The following is a 17,292-nucleotide window of genomic DNA, read 5'->3' as shown; positions in this document are numbered from 1 at the left end:
CCCGCCAAACAGGAAGAAGAAGGATAAGAACGAAGAAGAAAATTATTACGTCTGTCCAGTGACGCTCACGAACTATTTAAAGTCTCATTTTGGCTTACTGATGGGTTTGACAAGAGTCTGCATCCCATGTTTTTTGTTTTGCATGGTTTCGAACTAAGGTGCGCTATTTTATAATGAGTGTTAATCAGCCAGTGCGAGTCTATAAACACCTGCCGGTGTGGATCGTGGAGGATCACCACGATGTAAGTCAATACTTTAAATTTTTTATTAGTACACTACTACTGTAGCCCCAACCCCCTCCAGCGAAATCTTGATTGCTTGATTGTGAAACCTTAATTTTCATTTGAACTATATTATCGTACTATGGCTCGGGGGTGAATTGGGATCAATGGACTATTAAATTGTAGGTGCATGTAATTGTTTGATTCTTTTGCAGTTGATTCTATTGTGCGAAATAAATACAATAAGACGTGCAATGTTTATGTTAAAACTTCTGCAATTTATTTATTTATTTTATTTATTTTTACAAAAGATGGTTCGATTGTTTGCATATGAATAGGGGTGTACATTTATGAAATAAAAATAAAAGCTTCATGATGTTGATTGTTTCTAATTAGTTAGTTGAATTGAGTAATTCCAGTAACAATGTGAATCAGTTTGTACATCTCTGCAAAACAAAAGCCAATATAATTTGAAAAGTAATTGACGTTTTCAACAGAAAATAACCTGAAAGCCTTTTAGTAAAGCAATATTAATATAACGTTCACATAAAAGTAAAGTAAACGTAGTGAAATACAGCAAACAAGGCAAAGAGAGAAGAATACGTACTTTAGAGGTGTGCTCAGAAGTATTTTCTTACTGCTGTGCTGTTGGAATGATAAAAATGCCCGAGGTTTATAAACCAAGAGGTGCGACTGTTGTGCTTACAAGACCACTTAGTGAAAGGGAAAATTACAATAACATATGTACATTTATCTGTGTGCTTGCAGTCGATAAGTAACAAAAAATGTAAACATTTGAACAGATGAATGCAATTTTGTTTTCCAAATGTAAGATGCTCATGTTATTGTCTCCACTAGGTGGTGTGCCATATATATCGTGCCATTGCATCAAGACATCTGCCCATGAAGAACATTAAGCTTGTTCATTTAGACTCCCATCCAGATCTACTTATTCCTGTCAACTTGTGTGCTGATGCAGTTTTTGAAAAGGATAAATTGTTCAGGTATGTTTTATCAAGAATCGTCATATCACATTATTGATAGTGAGACTGATGTATTAATAATTAATTAATTAATAATAGACACCATTCATCTTTTTACAGTGAGTTGAGTATAGAAAACTGGATCATGCCCATGGTTTATGCTGGCCATGTCTCTTGTGTGGCATGGCTGCATCCCTACTGGTCGCAGCAAATCATGGAAGGGGAACACAAGATGACTGTTGGCAAAGACACATCCACCACCACCATCAGGTATTATGCACACCATAGCTGATTGAACATTGATTTGGCTTTGCCTGATTTTTTTTTTTTGTCTTGATTTGTCATTGAAGTTAATTTGTCTTTCCAACTTTCACTTTTTCCTTTCCGGCAGGGTGACAAGTAAAGATCATTACTTCCTCAGTGATGGTTTGTATGTTCCAGAGGAACAGCTTGAAAACCCCAAACCTCTCATATTAAATGTGATCAAAGTCAACCCTGTCAGTCGTCAGCAGCCTTTCACAGGCAGCAGAGGTGGGTAGTAACGTGCCACACGAGGCCATCAATGTTGTCCAAATGTTGATCACAGAACATGTTCCAGTCTGTGCGCTCAAAGTAACCCTTCAGCACCTCATTGGTCACTTGACTTCCTAACTACCCTTGAGGTTACATGAACTCTTTGAACTGCAGGGACAAAGTCAGGTGTTAACAGTAAATTATTGTGATCCGATAAGTGGGAGCAAGGGTAAAGCAGTGCATGCATCTCTGGTGATTGCAAACTGCGAGTCCAATGTATTATTGACCCTTTTTGTGCAGTGGACATACGGGTAAAGAGTGGGTAGTCCAAAGTCCAGTGACTAAAATCCCCAGTGATGATGCAAACCTCTTAAATGCTGGTTGGCCTTTCACGAAAAAGATCTCAACTTATCGTTCAATAAATAAAATGGATGTGATAGTTTTTTTTTTTCCCCTTTTACATGAGTGTATGTGTGTACTTCCTAAAAAGGATGTACTTGAAATATTCAGCTATAATATTATTGTATCAATGACTTAATTAAAAAAAAAAAAAAATCAAACATACTATCATATATTGTGATAGTTTAGTGGTACATACATACGTACATTGCCAAAATATTTTTCTTTGCCTTTTCCCCCCCAAAAATAAATACTACAGAAATGAAAACGTCTGAGGAGGACTCTGAGATCTGGCTTGCCAAGAAACCCAAAAGAGAATGTTCACAAGTTGGGGAAGCCAGTTGCTCTCTCCCGCTTTCAAGAACTGATGTGCCACAACTTGCACAGGTCAGCTCTGTTAATAAAGATGCCAGACAAGAAGACCAGAGCTGCAGTTTAAAAGGGGATTACAATGGTGAAGATGACGTAGGATCCACAAGTTATGTTGTTAAGAGGATATCAACTTTCCTGAGTCACACAGAGCCATACATCCTGGATATTGATTTGGATTTCTTTTCCTGTAAGAATCCATTCAAGGAGTTGTATACTGAGGTACCGATGGCTTCTTATTTTCATTTTGTGTTTGTGGATTTGTTAGAAGCAGATTTGTTATGGTGTACTCTGAGGTGTGATTGTTTTTTTTTGTTTTGTTTTGTTGAGTTTTCTGCCATTTTCCTACACTTAAATATGAACATAATAATTTGTTGGGCTTGTTTTAAATAGCATTTTAAATCAGTCAAGTATATAAGATTAATTAGACTGCCACAAATACAATTATAAATGGCAATAATTCAAATGCTGTGCCATTTAAGGATGCAATAGCATTTCTTTTGAGTTTATGCTTAAAGTGGAAGTCAGCCTTCAACAGTTCTTGACAATAATGTTATATGTGACTTCACTAGTCTAAACATTCTGATTAATGTTACATTTGTGGAATGAGTTAAGCAGCAAAATCAATTCTTTAAAAAAAAAATCCATCTCATGGGGCGGCCATTTTGCCACTTGCTGTCGACTGAAGATGACATCAATGTTGCTCAGGGCTCAGGCAACGTCCAATCACTGCTCACATGTTTTCTGAAGCTGAGCTGTGATTGGTTGTTACCTGAGATCTGAGCAACATCGATATCGTCTTTAGTCAACAGCAAGTGGCAAAATGGCCGCCCCCTGAGATGAACTAAAACGGTTGGGTTTTGCTTTATAACTCATATTCCACAAATGTAATATTAATCAGAAAGTCATGTTTAGACTAGTGAGGTCACATATAACATAATTGTCAAGATTATTCATGTTGTATTTTATTTATACATTTTTATTTTTATTTTATTTTATTTTTTTATTTTTTTTTGGGCGGGGGGGATGACTTCCTCTTTAAGGCATATCAGACAATACAAAAATCATTTAAATGCACCACTTGCCATAACACACCTTTGTCGGACATATTGTCCATATTGTCAAATTAATTTCAGTGTTTATTAGGAGTGCCATCATTTTTTTCCCCAGGCCTGTTTATTTTAAAAAGATAATTCTGTTGAACCAAAATTCAAAAGCAATGTCTGATTTTCATTGGTTATTTTTCATGACATTGGCATTTATTATTTCTATTATTTGTCTTTCCTTGATTATTATTAATTGTATTCATTAACAGAGGGGTGTCAACAATTAAGTCCATGTGTATGTCCCTTTTAATAGGACATTGTTTTAAAGGATACATGATTTTTAAATGCGAAACTGTTGTTGGAAAACCCCCCAGCAATCCTTGCTTTGAATACAGTATTTGGATATCTGAAGCAGGAGCATTTGTGAATTTTCGATTGTCTTCCAGGAGGAACAGTATTATACTGTACTGGTTAAGCCAATATTGCTTCAGAATGAACAGCTTGTCCACATAACTTTTCATTTACATTTGATTGAAAACTCAATTAAACAAATATATAAAGCATTTTATTACTCTAATGGTTTCCATCATACCAACCTCCTAATGGAATTGGGATTTACTTGTAAATTGCTTCATTAGGATTTCATTTTCATTTACTATAAAATATGATCAATTAATTAATTGTGTCTATTTCAAGGAGGAGTATGCCATCCTCCAGGAACTCTTCAGCTTTAGAGGGCCTGTCCCTAATGCTAATGAGGTAAGACTAATGAATACAGTGAATATCTCTCAATCACAACGGTTACGTTCCAGAACACCCCACCAATAAGTGAAATCTCCATCCATCCATTATCTGAACCGCTTTTCCTCAAGTCTGTAAAACAGAAATGCACACTAGGCATTTTGGGGTATGGTACTTTAAAGGTCTTTATATAAATAAATAGATAGAGCAAGATCAAAATATTATCCAAAAATATTGTGTAAATAAATGAGAAATTGTGTACTCTCCAGCAAAGGCAATGATGATGATGATGAAGAAGCTGTGCCCTGATGCAGTACATTCCTGTTTCAAAGTCTAAATAATATTTTTCGCTGCACACTGTTTGCCGTTTGCAAAGAAAAATGAGGCTGTTATTGAATGTGTAAAGCTGGGTGAAAACTCATGAAACTTTGAACACACATCAGGCTTGTCACAAACTACAGTATTACTTTTTAGAGGGTTATTTATTTATTGTGCAATTTCTTATAATTTTTGTCCTTTATAAAAAAATTTTTTAGCAAAGCACCCCTGGTTGTACATTTCATGATATATATATATATATTATTACTGGAATTTGATTTCATTTTTGGTCTTTTATAGAGGTCATATTTTAACAAACCGTTCCTACAGAATTTATCCAAACGTATTCAAGCTTTAAGCGTTTCAGCTAATGGCGTTTAAGATGAAAATGTATTGAAACCTTTTGATTTAGTCACATTTTCCTGCCGTGGCGATGCACTGTTGCAGAGAAAAATGATGCTGTTTTTTAGTGTGTAAAGCTAGGTGAACACATGAAAACTTTGCACACACCAATCAGGCCTGTCTTCTACATGACTATTGTCCCGTGTACCACAACCCCACCGTGGCCAAGGCTGCATAATTAAGTCCACTCTGAATCCACTCCGGCATTGTTGTCTTGTCCTTGCACAAATCATCCAAAAAGCAAAATCTCAAGGAGAAGGAATACATTATATTCTGAAAGAAATGCTTATTTTCTTGCTAGGAGATTAAATGTATTTAAAATGTGTATGTTCTTACAGTTAAAGCTATTAACATGTTTTTGTCCACATCTCCAGGAGGAGCTCGATGAGTGTGTGGATCATCGTATACGCCAGTTAGAGGACTTGGAAGCAGCATTCGCTGATCTGCTAGAGGATGATCGAGAAGAGGTTGTTTCACATTGGGTCAGCAAACTTGGGTGAGGAGGCTGTTTTTCTTAACATTGACCGAATGTTCTCTCTTTCTTGAGTTTTCATAGGTCTGACCCCTCCCAGATTTAGTGTCAATCAAAAGGTAGTTAAAAAATGTCATGATAGATCAGGGTGGCAAGCTTGTTTTCATTGTAGACCACCTTGCAGTTATGGTTGCTCTCAGGGGGCTGGTTTAATTGTGAAACCAAATAAATGTGAAATTGCTAGGGGTGTAATGGTATGTCGAAAATCAGGAACAGATTTAAAGACATTTAAAATGAAACATCAATAGCTTGAATCTTTTCTTCTTAGTAAAACTTGATGTCAATAGTGTGACTTTTTAGGAAATGACGGATGTAGACAAGTGCAACACTAAAAGTTTCAACTGTCTCAATTAAGTCAAGTTATTTCAATTAATCAATCACAATTAAAATAATTACACTCCTAAGGGAGGACAACACAGATAGTTTTAACAGCGGTCAGGGAAAAATTGTGGTAAGCTCTCAAGGGCCACATAAAATGATGTGGTTGCCTTGAGTTTGCCACCTGTGTAATCAAACATCATTATTTAAAAGTATGGTAACTTCCAGAGTGCTTAGTTACTTCGTCTTTTTTTTTTGTCTTCAGAAAGGAATGTTTTGTCCGCCTGGTTTCCAGTTTAAAGTCAAGAAATCCACACCCAGATTATGAAATGGTAAGAATGATAAATGTTTGTACAGAATGCACAGATGCATAATGACTCATTGAAATGTGCCCATAATGCTAATCAAACGTTGGGGGCATATATTGGCCCCAAGAATCTCTTCATTTGTCTGACCTGGACCTGGGGATTATATGACCCCTCTTTGGTTGACTGTAAAGATTGTTTGTGTTCTTTGGCTAATACTTGGTTGTTTTTCACGGCGGGTGATGCCAAATAGAATGATTGCGACCGATGACAGCACTTTTTCCCTAGCCTAAAAAAAATGAATGAAAGTGTGGACATCTTCACTACACTTTTTGATGGGATTTTTGCTAACTTCTTCACATCTGATTTGGTACTCTGTTGTGCTTTCTCATCCCCAGGTACATCAGGCAGGTTTAACCTGTGACTCAATCGAGTTGCCTCATCATATTAGCTCTGATGAAGAAATTGACAGACTTGTATCAGCTGTACAACACTTTCTGAAGCACCTGCCTCCACCTACTCTGGTGACAATGTCCAGGTGAACAGTTAGTCAGCCGTTAGTTTTAGCGCCGATGAGTCTAGGGCATTACAGTGAACTTCCGCATATGAGCAATTTTGCATTTTAAAATGATGTATTTTAACTTATCATCAGTAATTTGGGGAAAAAACATACTTATCTTGTGTGTTTATGCTTAAGCCAAAAAATATAATATATTCATCTTGTGGCTTCTTGTTGCCAATGAGCTATTTTACAGTGAGTTGAGGAACTTCATCTAGACAAAAGTTCTGCTTTGCCGCCATCTTAAAGTGTCTATTGACAATTATAATCCTTATTAGGGCGGGGTGTCAAGTATTCGCAAATTTTCACTATTCGTAGAAGGGCTCGGGCCCTATCCCACACAAATAGCGGGGGTCTCTGTATCTACAAAGAGATATGACTCTGCTGATTGTATACTGTTAATTATTCTTATTCTGCCTTGTGTATTTTTGCATGTACCTTAGATCCAGTCTCGATGAGTACTGCCCTGTAGAACAAGTGGATTCAGTCCAAAGCAGAGTTCTGGGTGTACTAGAAAAGCAGTATGGACCATTGGACATCCAAAAGGACTATGAAAACAGTAACACAGAGGTTCAAGACAGCCAACCTCAGATAAATCCAGGACTTCCTTGAAGTGATTCAAATTGTGTTTTGTCAAGCACTCCTGCATGTAAATTTCTGTCATTTTATTTTGTCTGCATGTTTCTGTATGGTTTGTGCCAAGACTATTAAAAACAAGACTGGTAAAAACAACATACATTCTTTGTCATGCAGCAAACAAGTTTGAATACTGTGCTCCCACTCAGAAGCTCTAAAACAAAAATAAAACAGAGCACTTTTATTTGTTTATATATATATATATATATATATATACAGTATATATATATATATACATATTAGGGGTGTGAATTGCCCTAGTACCGAGTATCGATTCGATTTGTATCAATCCATAGGTCACGATTCGATTCGATTCGATACCCATTAATCCCAATACAAATCTATAAATTAATTATTGCGATTTTTTTTTAACTCAAATTTAGAAAATACTTATCAGTAAACTAGTACATGTACACTGTAAGATTTGTATGAAAATGTATTTATCTGAAAATTCAGGTTGCAGTCTGTTTCATGTTTGAACAGCACTGAAATGAAATATTAAGGCTTAATGTTCCATTATTAATAACATTCTTCCATGCTTAATGTGTAAATCTTAACCCCAAGTCAGACGTTTTGTTGAATATTCCCATAAGAAATTGATGTTTAAAAATCAATTCGGACGTATATTGAATCGATTCGAGAATTGCGCGCTGTAATATCGCGATATATTGCCGAATCGTGCAGCAAGGTGCTCATCTAATCTCGCCCTAAACTAGCCAAGCCCCCAGGATACAGAAACCAAGGAACTGCCAGGAACCCCGAAAGCGCATACGACTAAGGCGCTGCATGGGCAGCCCCCAAGGAACCGCCAGACACTCCCTCCACCACCCTAGCGAAGACCACAGTACACCAACTGTCACCCTTCAGTTGCTCCCTTCCAATATTGTATTTCTGGGTTTGCATGAAAGGGGTGTATCATGTATGTTCTGTAGTCGTAAAAAACACGTCAAAGCTACTTTTCAGGTTGACAGATTCAATATTTGTATTTTAATATTTGCCATCACAGTAATTGTTTTACATATAATGGTAGCTGTAACAAAAAATACAATAGGACTTCACAGGTTAGTTTGGTGTTTGAGTAAACATAATGATCAGATTAAAAGTTACATAATTACTGTATTGTATATTGAATTGGGGGCATATTTTTACCCCGAGTGTATTAGTATGTGTGACTGAGAAGCGTAGAACGCAAAGCACTTTTTAAAGCGATTATTGAAGTTCAGTGTGCAGCTCTGCCATATCCAATTTGACAGACTCCCTTGGCGGTAAAGCATTGTATGATATGCAACCACATATATATCCTTTTAGGTAGATACGACACACCCTTCGTGAGATGCGTGCCTACAACGTCGCTAAGATAGTAGGGGCAAAGGGGTCCGCCCATTTTACGTATGTAGACGGCAAAAATAGCGAAAGACCGCATACGCTTTTGCAAAACGGTCTACAATTGGGAATAATCTTACACACGTTATCACTGTGTTTGTACCCCCCCCCCCCCAAAAAAAAGACAATAAAATTAAATAAATACAAATAATAAATATATATGTATTTATAGCACACTGTTTGCCATTGACAACAACAAAAAGTAAACCTCATGTACATGGTTGTGATACGAGCACGTTTTGACTTAATTTCGATGTCCATGCATTTCAGTTAATGGGAACGTCACCCCTACCAACATGGCCGCCACGTAGGCACGTAGTTTAGCCAGCCTGCGACAACTTGTTGGCGTGTCTTTTCTGATCGGAACCACCCGACAACGGACTTGCATAAATAAGTTGTAGTTCAAGTAGTTAAAATGAGAGACATTATTTTCACCCGAATCTTTGTCATCGTCCTGTGTGCGGTGGTTTTTGTGGCAGTTTTGGTCGTTAATGCCTTAGCTGGATCAGGTAGAGGTGAGTATGTTGGCGGTACTGTAACTTCGCTAGTGATTCGTTGGTGTAGGCAGCACTGCCACATAACATTTTAGTGTGTATACTCTGTGTATAAAATGTAATGGATTACCAATCTACATGAAACCAGCAAGCGCGGACAGACCGATTCCATAGATAGAAGTATCATTTTCCTTTGACAAACGTTATGAAAGCTACGAATCGGTGAAAACGCACCAATTTCTGGCAAACGTCTGGATGTTGATAGAATTAAATGGTGGGCGAATTTTTAGGTGTGTCCTTTTTTGTATAATCCGAGTTTCAAGACTCCATAACTTTCTTAATCTGCATCCTATTTTCACAAGACAATCACTATTGGAAAACTTGCTAAATACAGAAACGACTAACATGTAAACGTGATTCTGATTAATTTTCGCAGTGATTGGAGGTAAATGAATAAAGTGGTTGAGTAGATTTGTGCCCTCTGCTGGTTCATTGCTTCCAGACAAGACTTGAGCAACATATATGACATCATTTTATACACAGTATATATACAGTGGGTGAGTTTTGACGGAATTTTGAATATGTGGGTGAACGCTACTCTAAATTGTGCATATGTGTTAATGTCAACGTTTATTAGTCTATATGAGCTCTTGAGTTCAGTGGGCGACCAGTCGAGGGTGTACCCTGCCCCTCATCCAAAATCAACTAGGATAGGCCCCACTTTACCTGTGACCCTGAACAGACTAAGTGGGAGAAAATAAAATTAAATGAATGACTCTGTCTTGCAGGTTTGTTTGATTCCTCAACAGGTAATGTATCAGCCCGTTATGAGACAAACATCACACCTGCTGGCTGGACCTTCTCAATTTGGGGTGTTATTTATACCTGGCTCTCCTTGATGGTCTTATATATCACCCTATTTGTGTTCAGAGGGTAAGCAAATATCAGAGTGCATACTTCAGTCTAATATTTATTCTCAGATCAGCTGAAAGATATTTTTCACTTTTTGAACAGATCCTGGGCTCAGTGTCTGCTGCCATATGCCTTCTATTTTTTCTGGCTGCTCAGCATTGTGCTGAATATGATATGGCTGCTGTTGTGGGACAGAGAGTATGTCTGTTTTCTTATTCGTCTTTTTACAGAATGCAAGTTAATGTTAAAATGTCCATGTCACACCCATATGTTAATATGGGTGACTTAAAGTGCTCACCACCGGCGTATCCATTGTCAGACTGTAAAAGAGGCATATCAACTGAACATAATGCACATCCATGGCTGGATGCACACAACAGGAGTATGGCTGTATTTATACTCAGCTACTCCAGGTCCACTACTGTTTCACTATCTCATTAAGAGAGTGCTCATACTGTAATGTCCAACAAAAAATAGTTTGTTTGGCTCTATATAAATAAGACAAGCGTATAACAAAATACTTTTATAAAACATCTGCCTGTCAGAAAAATATTGATCATACGGCTAATTTGATTTTATGGCTTGTCTCTCTCTCTCTTTTTTTTTCTTCTTCTCATTTTCAGGTTAATGCTGTCAGCACTGGTTGTGTTGATCCTGATAGTGATTTCCAACTACGGTGCCTTGAGTATCTGTTGCTTTATCACAGATTACTATGGACTCTGGTTAAAAACCTATTATCCCAAAGACAAGACCTGCCTCACAATTCTGGTAGGTAGACGTACGTGCTTGTGTGCGTGCGTGCGTGCGTCCGTGTGTGTGTGTGCTCTTCACCATATCTATATAGCTGTCTGGCTGTTTGGCTGGCGTGTGCACATTAGCCACCTGGGGGCAGTATAAGACAGGCATACGGATATACGTACCCGGTATCAGCTCCTCTCTGTTTTCAGAAGAACAGTAACATAAATCGTTCTAATCTTCGCAGAGGATGAAGATTATATGTCTGTGAATATTGTTATACATGTTATACATATGTAACATGCTGTACCATTTGCATTTCGATGCTTAGAGTAAATGCTCATCATGTGCCTGTGGTGTTTCCTCAATCCTCATGTAAGATATCTGAGGATATGTGGTTGTTTCAAACCCACAACGTGAAATTGTCTTTTAGTTGGCAACAGCTTGAAGCCTTTTTTTGTAAGAATATTTACTAATTACAGTATATCAGCGAAACTCCTGCTTGTTGTCAAGTGAGTTGAGACACCTGCCACCAATCCTATCTAAAGTTTGCGCTTGAAAGTCAAAGAAAAAAAAACAGCAGATTGATGGGTCATATGTTGCAAGTCGACCACTGTATATAAAATGTTTATAGTAATTGTGGATGGTTGTTCGTTTATCTGTGCCCTGCGATTGGCTGGTCACCAGTTCAGGGTGTACCCTACCTACTGCCCGAAGCCAGTTGGGATGGGCTCCAGCACCGCCGCGACCCTTGTGAGGAATAAGCGGTTCGGGGAAATGGATGGATGGCTGATTTTTGCACAAAATCTATTTATTTGTTTTCAGTCATTTCATTTTGTCTCCGTGTATGCCAACTTTGAAGGTTCAGAATGGTTTGGCTCTCTACACTACGTGGACAACCATTGCATCCTTGATCAACTTCACCCTCGTTCTTCAATTGTGGGGTGTGGTCAAGAGCACGGCAGCAACGGTCTCCCTTTGCCTCCTGTTTGCTGAGCTGGTGGGCTGGTAAGCTTACTTAAGGCGTTTTGGCTTTGTTTAAATTTTGTTCCTGGCTGCCAGTCAAGAGAAAACAAACTAAGCCATTTTCCCCCTGTGGTCAAGCCTTGCCAAATTTTATACCGGTCCATCACATTATCCGTGACACTGCTCTATTAATATTTGGTAGTTTTTTTTTTTTGTCAACATGTACTTTTGTAATCTACCTCAACACATGCAAAATTCCCAATTTTTCACATTAACACTGCGCAGTGAGTTTGCTCTCAATTTCGCATTCATAGTCAGTGTTAAGTGTTATAAATAGGTATACCACAAGCAAGTATTGTGGGTAAATTAAACATGTGGCCTAAAAAAGGTAGTGTTAATGTAGTCTGTAATAATCTCTTGTCATTCTCCATTCATGAATGTTCTTACAGTAATGGACGGTTTAGCAGGCACCAAGCAAGCATTTAGTTTCTGCATTTATAAAGATAAAAACATTTGTTTTCGTTGTAATGTAGTACTGCCAGGGTTTGGGAATCCAGGTCCAGAAATAAAATAAAAAACTGCCACAGATTGACTTAAGCAACACGTGCTTCTACTCAACTGTCAGATAAACGAGCTTGTCTCCACCTGTTGAGTAGAAGCACCTGTGACCGAAGCCAAACTGTGTCAGGGTTTCTACTTTCTGGACCTGGATTCCCCAACTCTGATACTGCCCACTGTGTCCAGCATCATACTGAAACTTGTCATATTTTAGTTTCCTCATGTATTACATGAACAACAATAAGAGATCTCTGTCCAGGTTTATTCTTGAAAACTGGGTCCTGGATCGCTGGGTGCGCAACATTCTGACAGTGTACCCGGTTGTGATCGTGGCACTGCTTGGAAATGTCTTCAAACATTTTGTCCCAGCGGACCCCAGCCCAAATGCCATCTTTATGGGTGAGTTTAATGTAATCTCATCTTGACAGAAAATTCACTTCAATTTTGTGACTAATGCAGAGAAAGGAGAAGGGATGAGAAAACTATTCAAAATAATAATTTTATCTATAGCATTAGTAGTAATCTACCCCAAAAAATGTCTTTACAAAAATGTGTTTTATGTGCTACCACTAGTCCAAACAGAGCGTTCTGATTAATATTGTTTGTGGAATATGAGTTAAGCAGCAAAATCCCCCTTATCGATTTCAGGGGGCGGCCATTTTGTCCCTTGCTGTCTACTGAAAATTGCTCAGGTTATGACCAATCACGGCTCAGCTACAGATAACAGGTGAGCCGTGATTGATCATTGGGGCTGGCGGGAAAAGCCTCCCGTTTACTTCCTGGTTGGCTGTTACATACAAGCATTTTCAAATATAGGCATGCTTACATCGGGGCCCCGTTGTCATCACGCACTTTCCCCGAAAGGATTGCTCGGCTGAGAAAGTGATGCGCTAAAGCGCTTCAACATTATTGACTTATATTATATGTGTGTAGAAATATTTGATTGCCATGCATGCATAACAGTGGAAAGCAGACAATAAAAATGACTGCGAAAGGTGTGGAAAAACACAAGGGTAGACACTTCTACTGGTATGCAGAGTGCAGACACAAGCTATCCCAACTGACATGCTCCACAAAGCATAATGAACAATAAATGGCGGCTGATGCAAATGTTGATGCCATAAAAATTTACTTTGCATGGATTTTATTGGCTTGCACAAGAATTTTTGGACCTTCGTGGTCTTAAGAAAAAAGGAGGAACAGGCATCCGAGGCAAAGACTTTACAAGAAAATGTGGCCATAGAGCAGGAAGAAATTGCAACAAAGGCAAGGAAGGAAATGCATGCAATGCAAACTGTACTTGTTGAGTCTGATGCTAACGTGGAGATTTTACCAAAATATGAAAACACACGAAAAGAAAATAGTATCAATTCCTGGTAAGAAGATTGGTAAAACACAAACCCTACCACGTAACTACCATCACTACCCATCTTAACAAAACCTAAAAATTCAATTCAAATTCAAAATTCCAATTTGAAACATGCACTCCTAGTCCGAAAAGGAGTAGGCAGAAGTCAATATTATAATGACTGTTAATCGTACTTCACTTATATAACACTTTTTCACCTTACAAGGCCCTCAAAGCGCTTTAGATTCAACTACTCATTCACCTATTGATGACGCAGCATCAAGAGCAACTGAGTTGCCGGTAGACTATTAACATTCATTTATTTACTGTCTTTGAAATTCAACTTATTGATTTTTATTTTGGCATAATATTTTGGATGGTACCATATAGATGATACAGAATTAGATTTATTGTCTTCCGATTTTTATTTGTAAATGCCCATGACAATGGAACGCTTACATTGTAGGCCAAATAGTAAAAATGAACATCAGATTCAATACAGGCATCCTTCCCTTTTATAGGCATAGCCAGTTTTGTATGACAGATTCTAGGCTTCTTGGCTTATTAAAAACTCGGGGCGTCAGGCAATTAAAGTTTTTAATCGTAATTAATCGCATGACTTCAATAGTTAACTCGCGATTAATCACTAATTTAATATCTGTTCTAAATGTACAATAAAAAAATTCTAGGTTTTCATACTATTGTTAGCAAAAGTGGAAAAACATGTTAAACTAATAGAAATAGTTTAAATGAATTTTTGACGTTTATAGCCGTCAATGGCAGTGAATGAGTTAATACCTGTTATATAGTGGCCAACCTGTCTTAGCCAGTGGTTCTAATGCCAAAATAAAAATGGATGATGATCATGATATGTCTTGATCTACTGTATACATTTTGGTCCAAAATCAAACTTGGTGAATAAAAAAAGAATGGCCATTCTAGGCAGTGAAAAGCTTTTGAATCATCCAGCGGATTTCTTTGCCCTTTTAACAAATGTCACACTCAGTCATACTATAGTCCTAATGGTGTGGTGGGCTGATGTATGTTGTTGTTGTTGGTTGGTTTTATTGAACATATAAACATGAAGAAAACGCATTACAAGTCTAAAATATAAATTGAAATAAAAAACGAAAACAAGAATAGGAAGAAAGAAAAGAGTTTATATGTTGAAAAGGAGTAGAGGAAGTTAAAAACGTATCTAGTCCTACCCCTTATTCGTTTTATGTTAATAAAATTATATGTAATGTATTTCAACAATGTATATGAAACATTGCTGTATCATCATTCATGTCATGACTCAGTAATAATATGCAATGATTCTGGACTTTTGTGTGTGTTTTATTACGGTAGTTACTTTGCTGGTGTTGGCATGTATCCTGCTGCTGTTCCGAATCTGTAATGTCATCTGGAGAAACAAATGGAGGCCCCTCTTCTCTCCAGGGTCAGCACGGGAGCTGATCTCGCCCCTCGATGGAAACAAAATTAAACTCTTAACATAAATAGAACAAATCTTGTTTCCTTCAGACCACTAGGCGCAGTGGGCACATAAAGCCCCTTTAGACGTGTCGTTACCATTACTTGATACTTCAAACTTGGACTTGAATATGTTAACACGGAAACAATACGGTGCCCATAAATGGGATCATCATGGTGGAGGATGAAGTTACGCTTATGCTGTCTACATAAATGCACTTAATGCAAGCTAATGTGGAGTCAGTCATGCATACCTAACAGCGTCACGGTCAATGAAATGATACTTTCTTATAATATTTGATACATGGATACATTTTTATATAGATTAAAAAATAGATACCATTTTGGAATAAGGTGTAACACTTTTCACTTAACTTTTCCACTAAGGTGGTTGCCAATATTCAGGTCAAGATGTACGAAGCTTGCATTTCTACAATTATAGAACAGGTTTGCTTTTTTATATATTTTTTTTTAATAGCACATTTTGTGAGTCAAATGTGTATCCAATATTTGTTTCCAGATCAATTAACTGGCTTTCAAGACAATCTCACATGCATAAATGTGTGTTCGTGATTAGTAGTAGTTGAATTATACACTATTTGAACTGATGATGACTGCAGCAGACCTCATTCTGTCACCCACTGACATTTTTAGAAAAAGATGCAATAACACCAAACCAAGTTTATTTTGCTGTAAATGTCTTTCGCTTGTGTTTCGATGCCTGTTCAAGATTCAGATTTCACCTTAATGTCCAGCTTCCCCCTGCTGCTTGGCCTTTCCAGTGTGCTGGTTTTACTTTTTTGTTTAAACAAGGTGATTAATAGTATATAGTTAATTACACTTATAATTATTTGAAGTAATTTGTTAATTATATAGACAATTATTACTACTCCTGCTTAAATGTTTTCACTCATACTGCTGCCATTAGAAAACGTGCCTATGAAATGCATGCCACGTTCAGCTCTGCATGTAATCTTCAGTATCCTGTGTTTTTATTTTTTACTATTATTGTTGTTACAGCCCATATCTACTGACATGCACTAGTTATTTTATCAACCCTTTGCCATTTTGAAGCGTGTTCAATTTCATATTAAATAATTATGTTTTTGTGTATTCACAATCAATATACTGCACAGTCGTGCACTTAAAATATACATCTAAAATAGTCAAGTGAATACTCTCTTGATATTTTCAGTTGTTAATAAAGGACAAAAAAGACAAACATCCTTTTGTGTCTGAGGTGTAACCTATTTGGAAGGTGCTGAAGAGAAGCCTCGGATTCAGGAGCGGCAGTGTACAGTCGTTTTACACATGGATCAGGTCGAAGACCAAACTTCTAACCTATTAAAAGGCCAACTGAGCCCCTCATGAGCATTTAAAACTCCCTCTTGAGAAGAAACCTCGTGAAGATACGAGGTGCGAGGCTGTCTCCCTTGAGAAGTTAGTTCAGAGAGCAGAAGAGGGAGGAGTGACAGACAGAAAGACATTTTTGCATTTTCTGAACTGTTATGGACCAAACCAGTAACTGAATCGTAATGGATTTATGTTTGTGCACTGTCGATTTGAAATAATGTCCTGTTTTTTAATAAAATGATGGAAATTTATATATATGTTTAAAACCGGATTCATGGATTAATAAACAAAATGAGCGGCAGATTAATTGATTATTAAAATAATCGTTATTTGTCTGTTTTTATGTGTGGCATGGGACAATCTATGAATTTGGAAGCGGCCTTTTTGCATCTGCCATTTTTTCTGGATGCGACCCTTGGAGGAATAAGTTTGACACACATGGCCTAGTTTGGAGTAGACTGGCCATTACCTGGCACCTTCAGATGTTTGAATAGTCAGATTACTTATACAGTGTTGCCTCACTATAACGCGGTTCACTTTTCGCGGTCTCGCTGTTTTGCGGATTTTAGTGCAATTTTGCATGCATTTTTATTTACAGTAATGTACTTATTTGATCAAATTTATGAAAGTTTGAACATTGAGAATGTTTAAACAAGAGAGAAATGTAAGAAAATGTAAATGCCTCGATGGGGAAAATGTATAAACTGTGTGGTGAGGGGTTTTAGAGC

At 37.5% G+C, this 17,292-nt stretch overlaps 2 protein-coding genes across 2 annotated transcripts; both read left to right on the top strand.

Annotated features, from left to right (window-relative positions):
- The first annotated feature begins 15 nt into the window (after positions 1 to 15).
- c2h5orf22 (chromosome 2 C5orf22 homolog) lies at positions 16 to 7,438 on the top strand. Its single transcript, XM_077557776.1, has 10 exons — positions 16 to 242; positions 1,080 to 1,225; positions 1,325 to 1,474; positions 1,596 to 1,735; positions 2,376 to 2,707; positions 4,228 to 4,290; positions 5,367 to 5,488; positions 6,108 to 6,174; positions 6,546 to 6,685; positions 7,150 to 7,438. The coding sequence occupies exons 1-10, from the start codon at positions 174 to 176 to the stop codon at positions 7,316 to 7,318; spliced, it is 1,398 nt and encodes a 465-aa protein (XP_077413902.1). The 5' UTR covers positions 16 to 173; the 3' UTR covers positions 7,319 to 7,438.
- Positions 7,439 to 9,023: 1,585 nt separating this feature from the next.
- Positions 9,024 to 16,437, top strand: LOC144044936 (uncharacterized). The gene is made up of 7 exons (XM_077559653.1): positions 9,024 to 9,240; positions 10,008 to 10,152; positions 10,234 to 10,329; positions 10,755 to 10,899; positions 11,729 to 11,874; positions 12,650 to 12,789; positions 15,089 to 16,437. The coding sequence occupies exons 1-7, from the start codon at positions 9,141 to 9,143 to the stop codon at positions 15,235 to 15,237; spliced, it is 921 nt and encodes a 306-aa protein (XP_077415779.1). The 5' UTR covers positions 9,024 to 9,140; the 3' UTR covers positions 15,238 to 16,437.
- Positions 16,438 to 17,292: the final 855 nt, after the last annotated feature.

Source organism: Vanacampus margaritifer, chromosome 2 (assembly GCF_051991255.1).
Source record: "Vanacampus margaritifer isolate UIUO_Vmar chromosome 2, RoL_Vmar_1.0, whole genome shotgun sequence".
Classification (NCBI taxonomy): Eukaryota; Metazoa; Chordata; class Actinopteri; order Syngnathiformes; family Syngnathidae; genus Vanacampus; species Vanacampus margaritifer.
The sequence above is the reverse complement of the archived record's forward strand: the minus strand, read 5'-3'. Positions and strand labels throughout refer to the sequence as shown.

What these genes read in the sequence shown, in the direction of transcription:
- LOC144044936 (XM_077559653.1), top strand. Translation starts at nt 9,141, where the DNA reads ATGAGAGACATTATTTTCACCCGAATCTTTGTCATCGTCCTGTGTGCG. An exon ending in CTGCTGTTGTGGGACAGAGA is followed by an intron (nt 10,330 to 10,754) that starts GTATGTCTGTTT and finishes TCTCATTTTCAG; the next exon opens with GTTAATGCTGTCAGCACTGG. An exon ending in TTTGCTGAGCTGGTGGGCTG is followed by an intron (nt 11,875 to 12,649) that starts GTAAGCTTACTT and finishes ATCTCTGTCCAG; the next exon opens with GTTTATTCTTGAAAACTGGG.
- c2h5orf22 (XM_077557776.1), top strand. Translation starts at nt 174, where the DNA reads ATGAGTGTTAATCAGCCAGTGCGAGTCTATAAACACCTGCCGGTGTGG. An exon ending in GAAAAGGATAAATTGTTCAG is followed by an intron (nt 1,226 to 1,324) that starts GTATGTTTTATC and finishes ATCTTTTTACAG; the next exon opens with TGAGTTGAGTATAGAAAACT. An exon ending in GCCTTTCACAGGCAGCAGAG is followed by an intron (nt 1,736 to 2,375) that starts GTGGGTAGTAAC and finishes TAAATACTACAG; the next exon opens with AAATGAAAACGTCTGAGGAG.